Source organism: Daphnia carinata, chromosome 1 (genome assembly GCF_022539665.2).
Source record: "Daphnia carinata strain CSIRO-1 chromosome 1, CSIRO_AGI_Dcar_HiC_V3, whole genome shotgun sequence".
NCBI lineage: Eukaryota > Metazoa > Arthropoda > Branchiopoda > Diplostraca > Daphniidae > Daphnia > Daphnia carinata.
Genome location: NC_081331.1, coordinates 293,406 through 312,415, shown reverse-complemented (window position 1 = coordinate 312,415; position 19,010 = coordinate 293,406). Strand labels below are relative to the sequence as shown.

The following is a 19,010-nucleotide window of genomic DNA, read 5'->3' as shown; positions in this document are numbered from 1 at the left end:
CGCCTTCAAGTTCCTCAAGTTGTCGGCAGGGGGGTCTTAATACTATTATTTACTTCATTCGCCGCTAGGTGTAGTCTTCAAGGTTGTTTGGAAAACGTAGTCTGCTGGCTATGAATATCCGCCTATTCTTTAGGCTGGGTGAGTTGGAACTTTGCTGCTAGTCTGTTACTAAGTCTAAGTGTGTGTAGCGAGAACAACGTGCAACGTGTCGAGAGCTCAGACGTTGCTAGTCTTGAAGTCGTTTAAGCTCAAGTTTAAGAGAAAGGTTCCAGAAAAATCAGGGATAACAGCACATAATGTCGGCGGACCTAACAAAGAAGCGCAAGGACAAGAGGAAGAAGAAAGGTAACACTCGTACGTTTTGTGTTTTCATTCTAAATTATGGGATGCCGGTAAAGTCAAATGTCGCTTCACATTGTTTATCTTGCCTGGAACGGGCATGTAAATTATTACAATGTCTTAGTACGTAAAAATTGAAGAGAAAATTAGTTGGGAGATTCAATCATAGATTTAAAACTGATTTTGAAAAAGGTGCTTGGCTGGCAAAGTCTCGTGCGACGCCATTGAAGCTTTATATTCTTTTCTGTTGAAGACCTTGCGAGATTTTCTGTCTAAAAATATCACGTCACTTCGGGTGGGGGAATTGTGCTATTGGAACTAAGCCTAGCTAGCATCTTTTACCATCCAAAAGTGTTGTCATACGACGTTGGAAAACTGCGTCTTTTTCAAAGAGCGTGCCATCGTTATGTTGACATTGTTTGTACCGGCTTATATATATATATAACCCATGGAATTCAATTTCGCCATATTGAATCATGTGATTATCAATCATAGCCATATTAGAGGCTTTACAACAGGAAGAATACCAAGAGGAACGGGCACATGTCCAACAACTGGACGAAACCGAAGCAGATTTCGTTGTTCATCCTACCGACGATTCAGGTGTCTAATAATGAATGTGTGTGTGTGTGTGTGTATGTGTGTTGTTGACCCTGGAAATATAAAAACTACTGAAGCATCTTGGCCATCTGTTGACCAGGTTGTGCAGGCATGCCTTTCATGTTTAGCGATACGTTAACAGCACGCGCATGGCAACTTCCTTTCGCTAATGTAACGGAAACACTCTAAAATTTTTAATAATTTATTTTTTATTCAATTTTATTTTATTAGAAGATACCGTTCCCCTATTGGAAGAAAGTGATGGAAGCGGAGCGTGCGCGAAAATCATCTTTCTCGTCTTACTTTCGTCTTTGGGATTGGCCGTTGGTGTGATATTTTTTGAAATGGGTGGAATTGAGACGTTCACTCGTCTTGCAGACCCCGTCACCAATGCCCCACCAGTGAAATATGAGCCTGCTGCCCCAGCGGTAGACGTTGCCTACGAAGATGATTTCGACAGAATTGATCCTTCCCCTATGGAGCCAGGTATATAATTAATTTCCAGCTTTTTTTTTGCATGTAATGAACTTCTTCGTTACTTCTATAGAATCATTTAAGGAAAATACCATCAGTATGGTAGATGAACCTGTTGAAATTGCAAAGGATTTGCCTTCAGAGGTCCCTGAAACTGTGCCTATTGCAGAAGTACCAGAAGACATCATAAGGGAAATAGAAACTGAAATAGTTGAAGAACCAAAGATTGAAGCTGCAGAATCTGTGCCAGAACCCGTTGAAGAATTACCTGAAGCGACCAATGAGATCGTAGAAGAAACTGTTCAAGCCAGCGAAAACTTTGAGACGCAGTTGGAGGATGAACCAGCTGAAGTTCCTGAAGGTATTACATCAATCTTTATTACCGAATAGACAGTTCTTCAATTACATCATTTTTCAGAGTCATTTACAATGCGGGCAGAAAGAGAAGCCGTTCAGGCAGCTGTAGATGAAGTGTGGGTTATGACTGTGCGCTGCATCGAAGAGCTACGAGCCCTACAAGTTATGGCTAAATCGTCATTAACTCACGCCGTCATCGATACAATTAGTCAACGCCTTGAGCCTTTAAGAAGTCAATTAGATGAACTCGTAAAGAATACGTCAGACAGTGTTTTTGATGGCGCTCTAGAGCAAGCAGCTGAATTGGAACGCAATCTTAGAGCCGTACTAGAAGAGTTAGATGAAGCCAGGAATCAAGATGTAATTTATTTATCTAGTTTATTTTTGCCAATATTTCAAAATCTATCGTTTAATTTAGACTATATTGGCTCAAGAGGCAGCTCAACAAGAAGCAGCTCAGTTGGCAGAAGACCCTGAAGAAGTGCAAGCTGAAGAAGAAATCGTGAGTGAAGAAGAAGCTCTTGACGAACCCGAAATAGAAGTTGCACGCGAAGCGAATGTAGAAACTCTTGCTGAAGAGTTAGAAGTTGAGCCCCAAGTAGAAACTGAACCGCAAGAAGTTCTGAAATCAGACGCCGATTTTGAACTACCACAAGTAGAATCCCTTCTTGAACAGGAAGTGATTCCTGAACCTCAAGTAGACGATCTTCCTGAACGACAAGAAGAAACCGAGTCAAAGGCCGCATTACCTGTAGAACACGTTGTTGAACCCATTGTGGAATCTATCCCCGTTCCAGAACCCTTCGTAGAATCTGTGCCCGAATCTCATGTAGAGGTTGTCCCTGAACCTGCAGTGGATTCATGGATCGAGCCAGTCGAAGACACTGTTTCCGAAACTCAACCTCTTCCCGAATCACAGGTAGAAGCGGTTGCTGAACCAGAAATTGCCGATGTACCTGTACCAGAAGTCATCGAGTCAGAGCTTAAAGAAGAGACTGTGATTGCCGTAGAACCCGAGCTTGAGATCAGTGACGTCCAGGCTGATCAACCAATTGTTCAGGTTGAAGAAGTAGCTGAGACCAATGATGTGGCTGAAGAAATCATTCCTGTGCCTCAGACTGCTGAAGTCGTTGATGCTCCAGTTGCAGAAGACGTATCGTCAGATGAAACTCAATCTGAAGCTGAACACAGGTTCGATTCGGTGGTAGAAGAACCTGTCCAGGTGGCGACAGAAGCTTTTCTTGTTGAAGAGGAGCAAAGTGCTGCACCAGTTACAAATGTTCCTTCGAGAATGCAAAATCTGGAGGAAGCAGATCGACTCGTCGATCAGGTAAACTGAAATAAAATACCTGGGTGATATAAAATTTAAAGTTGTGAGGCACTGCCCCCTTTCTCTATTATCGAGTTGTCGGGCTGCTTCAATTGCTCAAACGACAACTCGATTTTGAATATTTAATAAAATTTAAATGCCTTTAATCTTCTATTCGCTAAATTTCTGTAGGCTCCCCCAGCTGCCTAAATATCTTCTGTCTCAAAAAAACAAAACAAAAAAACATAAAAAAATCATTCTTTTCCCTGACTTTGACTAGTGTCATGTTTGTAGTATTACTTTGATCGTCCTATTCGATATCACAACGAACCTTTGACATTTTCTTTCGCCCTCTTTCTCATATAGAAAAAAAAGTGGTGTGGGTGTGAGGTTGTTATGACGCTTGCAGACGAATGATTATGATATACTTTCATGAGTTTTTGGGGCTTATCTCTGTAAGGTTCGCGGATTGTGTCTGAAATTAAACTCTGAGTTTTAAAGAAGATGAGATACGTTTTCATTTTATCATTAGAGAATGTCCCTTAGTGTTTCAAGTAGCCGTTTGTAGTATTAATCTTTTCCCAACTTATGTCCTCTTAGTATTTACGGCATGAACTATTAATCACTAACCAAAAGAGTATGCAAAAGATAACAAGATTTCTTGTAGAAGAATCTGTTGCACAATTGAAAAGCATTCAAGAGAATGGGGGAATGGCTTTGTTTGGAAAGTTTGAAACATTGAACCTTGAACCTTTGTCCATCCCTTATTGCCTTCAATCCAGTCGCCAGCCCAGGCGCTAGCTCTGATGGAACAAATTTTGGAGAAGGATCCACACAATGCGTTGGCCCTTTATGGCCGTGCCCGAAGCCTGGACTCACTAGCCGAAGTGGAGAGATCTAACGCTCGTTTGGAACAGTCCATCTTCGCATACAGGGCCGTCTTAGACCTCGAGCATCAAGTGGACGATCAACTTTACCATAAGTCTGCTTTACGCTGTATCGACAGAATGCGATTTAGAGGTAACTTAATTTTCTATTTAACAATAACTTTTACTTATTATTTTTTTATTTATCAGGATTCCACGGAAAAGCTATAAGGATTCAGCAGAGATTGGTTGCCCGTTTTCCCAATGATATCGAATATCAAAATCAATTAGCTGTTGGTTTTCTTTTGACCAATCAACCGGAAGCTGCTCGCACTATTCTCGAAGGTGTTCTGGAAAGATGGCCACAATCTGGTTTCGCTCAGGTTCATTTAGGCTTTATTTTGAAAACAACTTATAACGACTATGATGCCGGAGCTCGATGGATGATGGCTGGAATAGCATCCCGTGAAGAGGGTGTCATTGACGGACGCTTTTACTCTCATCTCGGTGATTCACTGACCCGCCTAGGGAAACACGAAGAAGCCCAACGGGTAATAATTAGTTATATCATTTCTAATTGCAGTACTCATTACTGTCTACATTTCCAGATCTATGCCGATGGAGAGAAGGAAGGTGTTTTTCGTTCTCATGATCAACGTTCCCTGTACAATGTAGATCGTCTAACCGCTCAACCTTGGTGGGACAAGGAAGCAACTACCTATGGTCCTTTCTTTGATCTGTTGGAAGCCAACTGGCGACAAATTCGTAACGAAGGAGTGGCTTTGTTAACACTGGAAAGTCCTGAGGGTTTCGCTAATGAATCAGAGAAATTGCGGGATTCTGGAGACTGGAAACAGTTTGAACTGTTCGGGCAAGGCAGGAAAAACGCAGCCCATTGCAATCAAGTATTTATTTCGTTTGTCCCAAGTTACTAAGAGACGTTAGAAATAATCAATTAACTATTTTTAGGCACCAGTAACGTGCACGTTGATTGAAAATTACCCACCTGCCTTGTGCAAGCGGGGTCAAGTCAAATTCAGTATCATGCATCCTGGCACGCACGTTTGGTCCCATACTGGGCCAACTAACTGCCGACTCAGGGCTCATTTAGGTCTAGTCGTACCTGATGGGGCTAAGTTGAGAGTGGGCAACACTATCAAGTCATGGGAGGAAGGCAAATTTGTTGTTTTTGATGACAGCTTCGATCATGAAGTCTGGCACAATGGATCGTCTTATCGGTTGGTGCTCATCGTTGATCTATGGCACCCAGAATTGACGACAGATGAATGGCAATCCCTAGCCCCTATCTGAAGATTCAATTTCATGTTCTCATTCCTCCAACGAAGTGCCAATATCTTGCAGCTTTACTTTACTTAATGAAAGCTCATTCATTCTCTTGTGTTCTGTGCTTTTTAGTGACATGTTATATTTTTTCAATGAAGTCCATGTTTTTTTTTTGCAATGCAAAGTGCCTTATATATAAGGACTGAAACCAATATAGCATTTGGATACAATTCAAAGTCCACAAGTATGGCACATACTTCCATCTCTGAAGACTGGAGAAATGGAGCTATAAGCTAACCTAAATATCTTTGTGACAGATGTACGAGCGTATTCCAGTTTTACACAGAATCAATCTTGATTACCGTCATGCTTCGATATAGAATGAAATATTTCTCCAAGGCAAGTTCATCGTGTGAATACTTCTTTCGAGGAAAACCATTCAAGTGAAATGAGAGCCTCCTTTTAAACATCCTTTCGAAACGATAGTACATTTCTTGGAAGCACTCTCTTTCCATATTGCCATTATTTAATGCTTATCCCGATCGAAACCCATGGTTTTCTTCTCTGGTTTTGCCAATGGGTAAGTCCCTGTCTTTTTCATGTGTGCATGTCAAGAAGCAAAGATAAAATTGGACCACGACTCTACAGAGTAGGCATGGTAGGACCTGTCGCCTTTGAGAACGAGTCAACCGTGTAACATGGGAAACATTTCTGAATGGGCAACCAAATGCAAATAGCGAAGAAGGCCAGATTTGATGTACGTCGAATGTGAGTCAAGAGTATTTTGTCAATTTGAAACACCATCACTGGACAAAATCGATAACGACATTTTTTCTCATGCGCCAACGCGAACGCTGTTTGCAATATAGACGTTGTAAGTTCGAATGAACATCGCTGTCAGCACTTTGAAAAAGCGCGAGTTTCGTGTTGCACAGATTGCTTTTATTATTCAAAATCATGCCCACCAACTTTGGGCGATCCGTCGTAGAGGCTGTAATTCAAGAAAGAAGTTTTAGACTTCTGTAGCTATGAAAACGTGTAGAAAATAGAAAAGTTGCAAGAAACTTGTTAAAACAAAGTTTGTTTTTGCCTTCGCTAAAATAATATATTACTGTTCTGCAGAAGGATACCGAAAGGTTTCATCTGATGGAGAGAAACTATTTCATTTTAAAGTTACATAACCGATCGCCACGGAAAAGCTGTAATGACCGTCTAGTTTCTCCTTTTTCTTTAGTGATCCCAGACGAAAGGCATCTAGAATTTATTTATTTAGGAATGTAAGGAATTCATTTACCAAACGTTTTCGTTACGAAGATAAGTTATAGATGGCGGTTCGTTCACGTATACAGGCTTACCAAGCAGACGAAGGCGAAGCAATTGAGAACGCACACGTTAACAATCAACGTAGGATTCGCTAATGAATCGTTTTGTTGAAACTTGTCACTCCTCTTAGCAAGCTGGAAAGAGTTCCTTTAATTAAAAATGGTATTATAATACAAACAAATAGTTATAGTCAAATTACGTAATCAAATACTTCTTTCTTCCTTTTGACACACAGGAAACGAGATCTACCGAACCAGCACATGAAAGGTCTGATATAGCCGAAGTTTACAGGAATAAACACACGGGACGCAAGTTCAAAAATCCACGAACTGCCCATCGCAGCATTTTCTCTACTTGCATGGCAAGATGTGATTCTCAAGAACCTTTCTCTGGCCTCAAAATATCCAGCACCACATTCCTTGATGAGATAGAGAGAAGAGGCAACTGTGAAAATTGTGGCAAATCAAGAAAATTTTTTTGTTACACATGCCACATACCGCTGCCAGAAATTAAAGAATTAATTCCCCATATAACAGTAAGGTTTAAATTTATATATAATTATTGTCGGAAGCTGACATCAAATATTCTAATTCTCAGAGCTTACCATGCCATATAGACATTATCAAGCACCCAAATGAGCATGATGGGAAAAGCACAAGTATTCATGCTGCTGTTGTTGCTCCAGAAATGGTGAAAATTTATACCTTCCCCAATTTCCCAGATTACAGTTTAGAAGATGGGGTAAGTCAATAGCTTTTTTAATTAAAGGTTAAGATTATTCCGTAATTAGTTTATTCGTTTACGGGTTTCCCCGAACCATGCATTTCCGAGGAAATTGATGTTTTAAAAGTGCACGGAAATTGTGTCAATTTCTGTTTGAGATCATAGTGACGAATTCATTCTGGTTTTATCGTCAATGAAATGTGCTTATTCCGGCTAATACCGTATGAGGAATGCATTCACATTTCTTTTTTTTTTCTTTTAAAGGTGGTGCTGGTTTATCCTTGTGAAGGAGCCGTCCCTATGACAACCATGGGGGCTAGCAGAGCGACTGAAATAAAAAAAATGGTTTTTATTGATTCAACATGGACGCAATCCAAACAAATTTACAAGGATCCCCGTTTAAAAGGTAAAATTAATTCTTATTAGATTTTTATCTGTAGCAAGTACAATAAAAACTTATTTTAAAACCATAAAAATGGGGCATGCAAGAAAAAAGAAAATTGGTGAAGATTTTGCCGACATAGTTGGGCGTCATGGCCATGTCCATACGCTCTAGAAATGATGATATAGCGTGACAGAGCGCTGTCGACCGCGAAACAAATTCGCGTTTGCATTCCTATTTCCTCGGTAAAATATGACTTTGAGATGATGAAACGAGATGGAAGTTGTCAATTTGATTATCATAAATTGTTAGCGTACATGTGAATACCTTTTTAAATATTTGCCAATTTTATAAATGATTGTCTAAAAATTGACAGAGTAGAAAGCTCAATTTTTTTGCCGTCACCATGTGTCCCTTTTCCCACCTGGTGACGCATTCGTCTCACGCTAGCGAACATAAGATATCAATTTTTATTTTAAACATTTTTTTTTTTCATTACAGCCCTGCCGTGTGTCATTTTACGGACGCGGAAGTCACTTTTCTGGCGCTATCAGCTAGGCAAACCTGACAGTTATTTGGCTACTATTGAAGCTATCTACGATGCTGTCGTGAGCCTTGAGGAACGCAGACGCGGAAACGAAGAAACCAACAGCTATGATGGGAGCTACGACAATCTGCTCTTTTTCTTTCGCTACTTCTATGAGAAAATGAATGATTTGTACTTTAACAAATCACCAACCGCCTGACACGTGGAACCTAAATGGGGTCCCCACCTTATCAATCCATTACATAGTCCAAATTCAAAGTCTGTCTACATCAAACGTTTTGCTATTCTTCGTCAAGCGGAAATATCCTGATAAGGCACATGGTTCGTGTATTTGTGGCATTTCGGTGATAAACAATGACTTGATATATTACAATCCTTCAATTCTGTCTCTTAGTCGACCGATTGTAGGCGATTCGTGTCGGCGCGTGGTGACTACGTGGGTTACCCGTGGACGAATCAACTAAACGAAAACAGCCAATCCCGCACCCAGGAAACAAATCTCTTAAGCTGATGCAATATGCCCTACAACCCGACAAGACCAAACGTGGAAGAAGCAAGCACGATTGCACTTTGGTCCCTTGGCTCCTCTCATATATCAAAGAGCAATGTCTAACAGAGATCTACTTAGGCCACAAGCTATTTGATCAGGTAAATAACCTCTACGTATCCACAGTATTATTTATATAGTTAAGAGTAGATGATGTTGGTTTAGAGAAAATGGTAGTCCCCGACACATTTTTACGAGACAACTCATTGATGCACTCGAGTGTTTCAAAAGAGACCGCGTTTCAACCATATCCCCCCACTAGCGGATTAGAAGTGAGGCGCAGGAACATAATTCCTTCTCTCCCCCGTGAAATTGGTCTGTGTGTGCTAGCACAGTAAAATCTCCGCCCATCGTTTCTTTCGATTTTGCACTTCACTCTGTCGCACGCCCTTCTCTTGTCTTTTCTTCCGTGAAGGTCGTCGTCGTCGACGTCGCAATGGCGGTGGAGCAAGCGATGACGTTGTTGAGGAGGCGGGGGGTATATAAAGCGTCGTCCCGCTTACTCTTCCCATCATATTATCCCTATCTTGGCGTGCTCAGTCTATCGCTCCTTCAACAACTTTACAGGGTACATTTTTCCATCATCGTTCTCGAATACCTCTTCTACCTGTCGTCGCGTGCGAAATCCAGAGTCCCTCGTCAGTTTGGTCCAATTCCGCTTCAATTTCCGGTTTAGGTGAGTTTGTCTTTCTCTCGAATGCATATAAAGTGCTATTTCGTTCATTAGCAAACGCGTAACACAATTACGTTGATTACAACATCCACCGTAATTACGCGGTTCATCAGTAATGGAATTACGGGCTGGATTGCGCCCGTAATTTCGATTAGAATTAAGATGGTTTAATTGCTCATCCTCACTGGATTGATTAAAAGGCAGTATCCATGATAAAATTATGCGGGCCATTGACTCATCTCAAAGCAAAATTTGTCGAGCGGGACCAAAGAGAGATGCTTAAACCTACAGTAGGATTTGAGTCAGAGAAAATTGGACCACATTCTTCATAAGAAGATTGCATTCGCCGTCAGGTACAAATCTAATGATCACAGATAGACTCGGTGAGCGTGTGATTTTACGTGTCTCGTTATATACCTCCTCTACATATTGCTATGGTCATTTAGGTCCTTTCCTGAGATTGTCTTCTTGACGTGACACAAGAGCCGCATAAATGAGCTTTAGGGCTTGGAATATAAAAAAAAAAAATGATCCGACTGTTGTCTTTCTGAGCTTCGTCTCGTCTTTCAGATCCCTTTCATTATAAAACTAGATCCGACCTTGTTATGGCTACTAATGGGATTTTTCTTGTTCTGCCCTGCACTTTTGGCCGTTGTGTTTTGCTTGCCGCTTTAATCAAGTTGACCTTGTCCCCGTAATACTTTGTAGGTAAGATTTAGTATCTTTCCTTCAAAACTTGAGTAAAACTTGCAACAAAGAGTTCCTGCGAGGCGAATTGAATTGTTTGTCCTTATTCGATTATATGCAGAAAGACGTCGTCCTTATTCAAATATTAATTTCAGTCTTGTTTGCGTCTGATCCCGACTGTTCAGTCTGCCGTACTCCCAAGGTGCTGAATCCAATTTCTGATAAAGCTTCAGCTTCTGCTTTAACAATTCATCCTTTGCCTTTTTACGAGTAAACAAATTACGACTCTTGGGTCCAAGTTCTCGATTTCACAACACAATTTTGTTTCATGTTGCTCCAAACTAACCAGTTTTGTCTAGAAATCACATGTGTGCGTAATCAAGTAAAAGGTTTTTATCCACTTGATAATGCATCGACAGTGACACTGAATCGCATGCTAGTCCTTCGTATTATGACAAAGCCCAAGTTTCTCTCCCACTAAAGCGTTACAGTACCCCATTCACATCGCCCACCATTTTTGTTTGAGTTAAGAACATACCAGCTATACTTGTTAGATAGATGGTGCACTACTATCTGTTCTGCAGAGACAAGCAAAAAAAAAAAAAACAGAAAAGAGCGTGAAAGAGGGAACTATGTCGGCGGAGATATACACATGCAAACCGTGCTGGAAATGTCCATGACCCAGACGACCTGGGTGATTGGGGTCCACTCAAAGCGGTCAGTGCACCTCCCGTCTATACAACTCTTCTCTTGAATGAGAGAGAGGAAAAGCCGCGAAATTTCGTTTCGCCTGTATTTGTTTAATAAGCATTCCCTTATGTTCAACAAGCTAAACTTTGCTGGGAAGAGGTTATCATTGACATGCAGTATAGACTACAAGACCCTGTATCCCAGATGTCGCCTTGCTAATGAAAGGAAAGAGAAAGTCATATACAAAACTGATAAACGCTGAAGAGCTTAACGGTTGTGCTTGCATTTTTATCGGTGGTTATTTCGACTAGACGACATGGAGGTCAGAGCTGAACATTAAAAAGGATAGGTCGTGATGAGTAGTATTGATTCCCGTCGCACTTTGTTATTCGTCATCTTGTTGTGTGTTCGCGATTATCGTCCTACGAGTACAAAAGACGTTAGTTAGCGTAGGGCTTCTTGTTATGCTTTTTTTTATAAATAGTTGATGATGCAACAGAAACCATTGAAACATTGGTGACAACATAGCCTCAATCGATTTTGAGGTCAACGGAATTTCAAGGCCTTCAGTGTATGCAAATGCATTTGTATAATGATGGAATATCGAATGCTGAAGAGTCTCTTTCTTCTTATCGTCTCTATTTACACTTTTACGTTTCACGATATACGTTACTCCAGAATGCGTAAAAAAAAAGCTTGTCTCTCCATGATTCCGCGCTTTTTCTCCGTAAGGAAAAACAACGTGTGATTGCCCAATAGCCGGACGCGTAGTAGTAGCCAAGTTGTAGGCTTTTTATCTCATTGGCGATGTTTATTATTGGTTTTTTTGTTTGGTAACGTGGCTGTTTCAACATGCGTAGGGAAAGGATCTTATGCCACTTAATCAACACATGGGGGGGACTGATTGAAAATAGTTCTTCCTTGAATCTCATGAAATTAGTTTGTGTTTAGACTATTCTTATACTTGAGTGAGTAACTGACGCATTTGTCACAGCGTCCTTGAATGTCAGCTGTTGAGGGACTTCTCAGTAATGACCATCATTTCCGTGCGTTTTTGAAATGTCTATTTCTAGACAGCTTTCAGCAACTTCATTGAACAGTAATGGAACTTTAAAAAGAAGGTGTCACAATTTGCCCCTTTTCTTCTCGGTGGTCCGTTGAGAGGCAACAGAACCGGAAAATGGGCGGGCGGCGATCGCGGCGAATGATCAATGCGGGAGTGCGCGAATATAAAAAGCGAGACGGACCCGTAGTTTTGCCGCCAGTTGTTTGTGGACCTTTCCCGCTAGCGCGTTTCTAAGCCGATTTTCCCCTCTTTTTCGGCAGCGAGAGAAAGAGTGAGAAAACGACTTAACTTGACGTATACAGCGGGGTTTATTTCTATTTTCTACAGCGACAATTGTGCCCGTTTTGATTATTATGTCATCCGTATAAAAAGGAAAACTAATCTTGGAACATTTTCTTGTGACGTCAAGTGCTCAGTGACAGTGTGTTTTTCATATTGATTGTTTACATCACCTTATTGTCCATCACGTACGTATTATTATTCTTCGTTTAAAGTTGACGTTTGATTTATTCCAAATACTTTGTTGGGATTAAACTAGAAAGAACGATCACGTGATTTGATTAGGTCAATAGGAAGTGTGCTTGCGGAACTGCACAAGAGCTAATAGGCTAACGCTAAAAGTATTTGGTCACTTACAGCAAGCCTTGCAAGTTTTCCGAGTTCAATCCAATTTTTCAGAGTTACATCAAGGAAGCGTCATTTCATCATAGGCATCAAATTACGGATGTTTGTTGGGATTTTTCAGGCAGACCGGTGCGTATCGCATTCATAGGCATGCAATCAAAAATGGTGAATTTTAATTCGTCATTTGTGACGTCATTAATGGTGTGATTTCAAGTCGGCGAATGCGATACGGCCAACCGCCGTATCAGAAACCTCTTCAACCTTTTTCAAAAAACCACTTCGTCGGCCATTTTTAGATTGATCTACTGTGAACTGGCGTGTGCGTTACATCGGAGTTGTCTAGGAACAAAAATATCAATCTAAACAACAGAAAGTTTGGCACCCCTTTCTTATTCCATCATGTTTTTAATTCATAACAAAACACGGAGAGGTTTGGCCTAGCCGTAGCAAGCCAATATCGAAGTTACAAGGGCTAGTCGAGGGTTACTGATGTGTAATGAATTATTATTGGATCATGTTCCCGCATAAAAAGAGACCTAGACTAACATAAATGGAATAGTTTATTGCCTGACATGGAAGTTGAGCACGATCTCGCTAAATTCTAACCATTTCCGAAACTATTTTTGGTACACAAAAAAATTTCAGGCTCGATTATTAAAAATTAATTAGTCTGTGTCATTTCCGCTCTGATTTGTTCGCGATTCATGCCTGAGCCATTAAATACGACACCATCGAAACAACGTTTTTCTCCTTTTTCCCACTCTTTTTTTTGCTGATGCTATCAAGGACGGAATGTGATCTTTATCACCGGATGAAACAAATGATGTTTATTTTGTATTTTTCTTTTTTACTATTTCTACTAGACTTTTTTTTTATCAACAACGGCACATCTATCATCAATGCGGTGGCACGTGACCGCTCTCGCCGCCGTCTGGCTCATCGTTATGGGTTGGTGCGGTAGCGTTGTGATGGGCCAGCCGGTCGGCGGATTTCAGCATCAGGCGCATCATCCTCAAGTAGGACAAAGCATTCCCGAAATGTGGGCTTTGTTGGATCCAGCAGATGGATCAGCCGATACGTATAAGGATGGAAACAACCTACATGGAGACCTCTATTATTTTCCCGCAATTCCCATCATGAAGAGACAGCAGAATTTAGAAGACGATTCCGGCTGGCAATCTCAGGTATTGTAGATCTCATTTTGCTGTTTTCTTTTTTTCATTTGATGTTCATACAAGTCCGTTGCCTGCATCACCACGGCATGCACAAGTAGAACTCACGCGAATGCTGGATTGTTTGTGATTGATGTTTGATGTTGTACCCATTATTCGAAAAAATTAAAAGGATCGTTCGAAACGCCAGAGCCACTCCAATAGCGGCTCATCTAGCAACCACCACTCGCAGTTGTCCATCATTAGTCCGATCGAAGCTCTACGTAGCCGGCTGAGATTGGAGATGCTTCGTCGCCAATGGGGTAACCAAATTAAACAGAACCAGGACAAGCTTGAAAGGGTCGGCAAACGCCGCAAGAGAAGCGATCTAGTCGACTCCGCTGACGGGTAAGATATCGCTTCCTTCATTATTTATACATACCTTCTGATTTGTGGAGGCCACAAGTCTTGCAAGTGATTATAGCCAAATCTAAAATTCTTTATGCATGTGTATGGCAGATCGGATGAGAAAAGGATGAGCCAGCTAGCAGTAGCATCAGCAGCGATCAAAGCACCATAACAACTCTGGGCCACGACGGGCCAAGGGCTAACACAAACACACACCACGAGGTCAGTTTCAAATGTGATTAGGATAACAACATTTTTAGAGTTGAAGGGAAATTTAAAAAAAATCAATGGATAAGATTGTTTAATGGTATTCGCTTTCTATTTCAGATTTAGTACCTAGGAGATACACGGCAGGACTGATTGCAAAGACGGAATATAGAGGGGAACGCGACAAAACTTTTAATGTATACAAGGATCAAGGAATGAGGTTCAAATCGACGAGGATAATTATGTAATTTTCCCCAACTACCATCTCTCCTACACCTTGAAATTTGTTCTTCTGTTTAACTATGTAATTGCACGGTTCCCCGTCTCCAAAAAAAACAAAAAAAAGGAAGAAACCAACATCTGTTTGACTCACAGACCCCCTTTATTTTCCCTATATATATATATATATTGAACGACAAACTGATTGAATATGCGCGCCCATTTGTGAGCAGAAAATTTTAAAGACGACAAAAAAATGGAACCCATCGACAGATTATTACTTATACAATGTTGTAAGCCTCCGTCATTGTTGCTAACATAAGAATACGATATATGTTATTCCTCTTTGTGCTGAATCAGTATTTCACCTACACCGTAATTAAATGCTTTTCCTTTCGGTGTTTCTTTATCCGATAGTACATGTTTAAAATTCACATTCCGTATCTGTTGTCGAATTGTTATTGTCTGGTTTCCGCAAACTGAAGCGAACAAACATTAAAGGTAATCCTTTTGGCCTTTAAGAATCGCAAAATCACACGTATACGTGTCTATTAAAGTGGCATGGTAATGACGATAATGAACTGAACTGTATTCAATCACACGAATGGCTACTTTTCTGCGATTCGGAGATACGGCGTACCAGAATAAGTAGTTTATTCTTGTTTGCTTTCATTTGAGTCTAGACATTTTCTTCCTAAAATATTTTAGTCATTAGTTTTATTTTTATTTTTTTAATTGGAGCTCGTTTTGTTTGCCATTTTTCGATGGGGAGTCGATAGGGAACGGGCTTTATGGATCATAGGTCCAGCAAGAGACTAGCGACCAGTCGCTGCTTAAGCCCAAGCATGAAGAATACCGATAAAGTGTACTTCATGGCCTAAGTCTTTCCAGTAGGACGACATCTGGTGAACACATTTAGAACTGGTTCCAATTTCCAAGTCGGGCTTATTTTGTCGGGCTTTTTTTGTCGGGCTTAAAAAATTTTCCTTTTAAAAAATAATATCAATAAATTTAGATAATTATCTATGATATAAATTCAAAATTTAGCAAGAATTCCGAAAACGAATTTTGTTTTTACATAGACCTTATGGTTTTAGAATCTAAAATGTTTAAGTAGTTGCGCTATAACACTTTGATTGCGCATAATTACAAAACTTCATTCGTAACAGCAAAACTAATACGCCAAAAAGAATAAGCATTCGATTTTGAGCGTAATGTGTGATTTTTATTGAATTCCAAGAGATGTTGCTTTTTGACGATTTTCGTAAAAATGAGAAGGCTATAGCCTTCCTACTTTTTCAATTTTCGTCAAATTTTAGATTTAGTTTAAAACACCTTATTCCGATTCAAAATTGATCGCTGATAACGAAAATCGGGTTCATTTTGACGTTGGGCTTACAGGTTTTGAATTAACTGTAAAAAACAAAAAATTGAGGTTGCGCGCCAACAACACTTTTTCCGTTATTTCAGAAACGACTGATTTAACGACAAAATAAATTACTGATTCGATATCAGCGTTCAATTTTGGTTATAGCCTGTGATTTTCATTCAATTCCAAGAGATTTTGCTTTTTGACGATTTTCGTAAAAATGAGAAGGCTATAGCCTTCTCACTTTTTCAATTTTCGTAAAATTCTAAATTTAGTTTAAAATACATGATACCGATGCGAAATTGATCGTTGACCACGAAAATCGGCATTATATTGCCACTAGATTTAAAAAAGTGAAGAGAAACGAAGAAAATGAGGTCGGAAGAGAAAAGTCGGGCTAAATTTAAGGCCGACAAAATAAGTCGGGCTTAAATTTTTTTTTTCGCAAAAACTATTAGTCATTGGAGTTGGTTGGAAACCACAGGATATGCTCAAAATTGAATACGGATTCCGATATAATTTTTATTTTTTAAATAAAATTAACCGTTTTGGAAATACATCGAATCGAAGAGTATACTAATTAAACAAATTAAAAAATTTTCAATGAAAACGTTCCTAGTGACTGAAACAACTACAATGAAGGAAATAATAAACTTGCAACATGTGTCCTTCTATTTGGTTCAATTTTACCAAGAAAGAACGTCAAGAAGAATCCCGGAGCAATAATCGACGATTACGGATTTTAGTAAAGAATTCGATTTAACGTTTCATGCACTGCAAAAAAAAAGTAAGGCCTTTGATCAGTCCGTTTATCTATCTGTCAAGCATAAAAGAAAACGAATCCAATGCAGATAACGACGTGTTCGCGTGCAGATTGACGACGGCCTCCACCGATCGGGACAGCGCTGAGTGACATGCTTAGAACGACAGATCATACAAATAATATGTTGCTCTCGACAACTTTCAGGACAGCACTCAACAAGAATTTTGCTTGGCTGGCCACACTGTAATAAAAATAAATCAATAATTACAAAGCAGACGTTGAAGTATTGGGAAATTGCATGACTTACACCCAAACACACTTTATTTGGACATGCAAATTGCTTGTGTCCAAGCCATCCGCAGATACCCCCAATGATTTTCTTAGGATCTTTGCAGTCCTTAGTGAGATGATCCCACTGGCTACAGTTAGTGCATTGCATTTTTGGCACTCATTGCAAAATAACGATTTCTCTGTAAATCGCTTCCACGACAATCTTCGATATCCCAATGCCACTTGATGTTCTTCGGAAGAGATTTTAAGATTGCTTCCAAATCTCTATCAGACCCATCGCTATCATAGAACTTTATCATTTCTGGGGTCTAAGGCAACATTCTTCTTCATTTGATGCATGGGGAAGCATCCCATACAAAGCAATTTCCAAATCTTCTAGAGCTACTGAACTTTTTTCATCTAAACTATGATAATCCGAAACCATACTAAAATTTGCTCCGTTCATTTCCATTTGCATCGAACCCAAAATTCCAACGATGCAATAGTACCTGGACACAAAGGCTTCTTAGTAACTTTGTTGGTTGCTCTTGTAATAATTAATGGACTCACTTATATATTTATTGAATATCAATTGGCATCATAACGATGAAACTTTTCCAGTATGAAAGGAGGAATTCACGTGGCAATAAGGAAACAAGTACAGTACAGTACATGAAAAACTTTTGCAACAAGCAGCCGACAAAAATCATGTTGAATATGCCAACATTGCCACTTGGTAAAAATTGAACTTTCATATATATTTAAAAAGAGGTGTAAACATACGATATAATAGGAAAAGCAAGTTTTTTTTTAAACATGCATTTATTGAATTCAATGTGAAGGAAATAAAAATGAATCAAAATTTACAGTAACAAGTATTAAAAGAAGCAACTATCGTACCACTAAAGGCATAATAGCGTGAACCATTCGCATTTCGCATTCTATAAGCTGGCGTCCAAATTCAGCCAGGAATACACTCGCAAAATATCACAAAAGAAAAAGCTCCAATATGGAAGAAATTTTATCAGTTTTAGGCTTTACAGTTTTAAGCTTCTTTAATTGGACGTGTGACCGTTGTTTGGAGAAGCGCAGCATTGTACTGCATTCCAAATGCCACTGCAATGAGTTCAGCGTAACCGACCAGAAACAAGAACCCGGCGTCCAATACCGGAGGAAGACTGTTGTGAAATTAGAGCCACTTTCACCAGTTATGTTGACAACCCAGAAATCCAGTAAAAAAATTCGGCATTTTTGTTTATGGAAACCAGCCCGGGTCCAGACAACGAAGTAATACTACCAGATGTTTTGGATCTCAAAATCGAGAAAAAGGCAGTTCCTTTCCCAGATCGGTTCGAGAATCCAAACTGGAGGAAGATCGTTGTGAAACCAGGACCAGTTTCACCAGTTATGTTGACAACCCAGAAATCCAATCAGAAAATTCGGAATTCTTGTTTATGGTAGCCAGCCCGGCCTCAGACAACGAAGTAATACTACCAGATGTTTTGGATCTCGAAAACAAGAAGGTAGTCCCTTTCCTTAACCCGTTTGGCACTCCAAAACCAGAAGAGGTTTTTGCTGAATCCATGTCAACTTCCTCAGGTGATTCCTTGGTACCAGAATTTCCGAAAGTTCTCCACGTTTCATATTCTTAAAATACCTGATATTGCTGAGATGCCAGAATTGCCATCAGAATTTGAACAAGTTATCCACGTCCATACCGACAAAACACAAAACAAAGAGTTTCTGCTAAAAATGTATGAAGACAGCTGTAAACATGCCTGACGAAAACGAATATCTAAATCAATTATTTATCTCGAATCCTATGTTTTCGAACGTCTTACCAAAATTCGGTTCTCCTAAAGTACAGGTCAACTATTCTGTAGCAACTGTTTACTTTGTGGTCTGCATTTCAAGTGCTGCCATCTCTTGTGAAAATCTATATCCACGTTTGTCTGTCATCATTGTTACGCTTCCTCCCCTAGAGTTCAGGTCGAACCTCAGTCGACTTATGGCCTTTCTTTCATTTAGATTTGGAGTCGGGATTTGGCCCGATGTCCGATAGGACGCTATGAGGGGCTCTGCTGTTGCCGGCCTCCATCGCGTATGTCCTTTGAGAAGGAGCGCTGCTTTAC

At 40.0% G+C, this 19,010-nt stretch overlaps 2 protein-coding genes and 1 long non-coding RNA gene across 8 annotated transcripts; 2 read left to right on the top strand and 1 right to left on the bottom strand.

The window, feature by feature from the left end:
* Positions 1-102: 102 nt before the first annotated feature.
* On the top strand, positions 103-5,459 carry LOC130691955 (aspartyl/asparaginyl beta-hydroxylase-like). Of its 3 annotated transcripts, XM_057515000.2 has the most exons (11): positions 106-345; positions 835-942; positions 1,171-1,425; positions 1,487-1,774; positions 1,832-2,130; positions 2,189-2,272; positions 2,690-3,100; positions 3,862-4,099; positions 4,156-4,496; positions 4,554-4,850; positions 4,915-5,459. In XM_057515000.2, the coding sequence occupies exons 1-11, from the start codon at positions 297-299 to the stop codon at positions 5,254-5,256; spliced, it is 2,712 nt and encodes a 903-aa protein (XP_057370983.1). In that variant the 5' UTR covers positions 106-296; the 3' UTR covers positions 5,257-5,459. The 3 variants fall into 3 exon arrangements, with proteins under 3 accessions (XP_057370982.1, XP_057370981.1, XP_057370983.1); XM_057514998.2 differs by having other exon boundaries at positions 105-345; positions 2,189-3,100; XM_057514999.2 differs by lacking the exon at positions 835-942 and having other exon boundaries at positions 103-345; positions 2,189-3,100.
* Positions 5,460-6,592: 1,133 nt separating this feature from the next.
* Positions 6,593-14,910, top strand: LOC130691970 (tRNA-uridine aminocarboxypropyltransferase 1-like). Of its 4 annotated transcripts, none has more exons than XM_057515019.2 (10): positions 6,593-6,714; positions 6,788-7,087; positions 7,150-7,293; positions 7,540-7,681; positions 8,159-8,525; positions 8,599-8,852; positions 13,355-13,675; positions 13,836-14,050; positions 14,162-14,272; positions 14,378-14,910. In XM_057515019.2, the coding sequence occupies exons 1-5, from the start codon at positions 6,712-6,714 to the stop codon at positions 8,401-8,403; spliced, it is 834 nt and encodes a 277-aa protein (XP_057371002.1). In that variant the 5' UTR covers positions 6,593-6,711; the 3' UTR covers positions 8,404-8,525; positions 8,599-8,852; positions 13,355-13,675; positions 13,836-14,050; positions 14,162-14,272; positions 14,378-14,910. The 4 variants fall into 4 exon arrangements, with proteins under 4 accessions (XP_057371002.1, XP_059352691.1, XP_059352692.1 ...); XM_059496708.1 differs by having other exon boundaries at positions 8,159-8,548; positions 8,613-8,852; XM_059496709.1 differs by having other exon boundaries at positions 8,159-8,852; positions 13,854-14,050.
* A 1,486-nt stretch (positions 14,911-16,396) lies between these two features.
* LOC130691982 (uncharacterized) lies at positions 16,397-17,581 on the bottom strand. Its single transcript, XR_009001331.2, has 3 exons — positions 17,449-17,581; positions 16,916-17,387; positions 16,397-16,849 (listed from the first exon to the last, which is right to left on the bottom strand). It is a non-coding gene; the product is annotated as an uncharacterized LOC130691982 (long non-coding RNA).
* Between the last annotated feature and the right edge of the window lie 1,429 nt (positions 17,582-19,010).

Bases quoted from the DNA above. Each gene is read 5' to 3' on its own strand.
- LOC130691955 (XM_057514998.2), top strand. From the start codon at position 297: ATGTCGGCGGACCTAACAAAGAAGCGCAAGGACAAGAGGAAGAAGAAA. The intron at 3,101-3,861 runs GTAAACTGAAAT...CCTTCAATCCAG, and splicing joins CAGATCGACTCGTCGATCAG to TCGCCAGCCCAGGCGCTAGC. The intron at 4,497-4,553 runs GTAATAATTAGT...CTACATTTCCAG, and splicing joins AACACGAAGAAGCCCAACGG to ATCTATGCCGATGGAGAGAA.
- LOC130691970 (XM_057515019.2), top strand. The intron at 7,088-7,149 runs GTAAGGTTTAAA...TCTAATTCTCAG, and splicing joins AATTAATTCCCCATATAACA to AGCTTACCATGCCATATAGA. The intron at 7,682-8,158 runs GTAAAATTAATT...TTTTCATTACAG, and splicing joins CAAGGATCCCCGTTTAAAAG to CCCTGCCGTGTGTCATTTTA.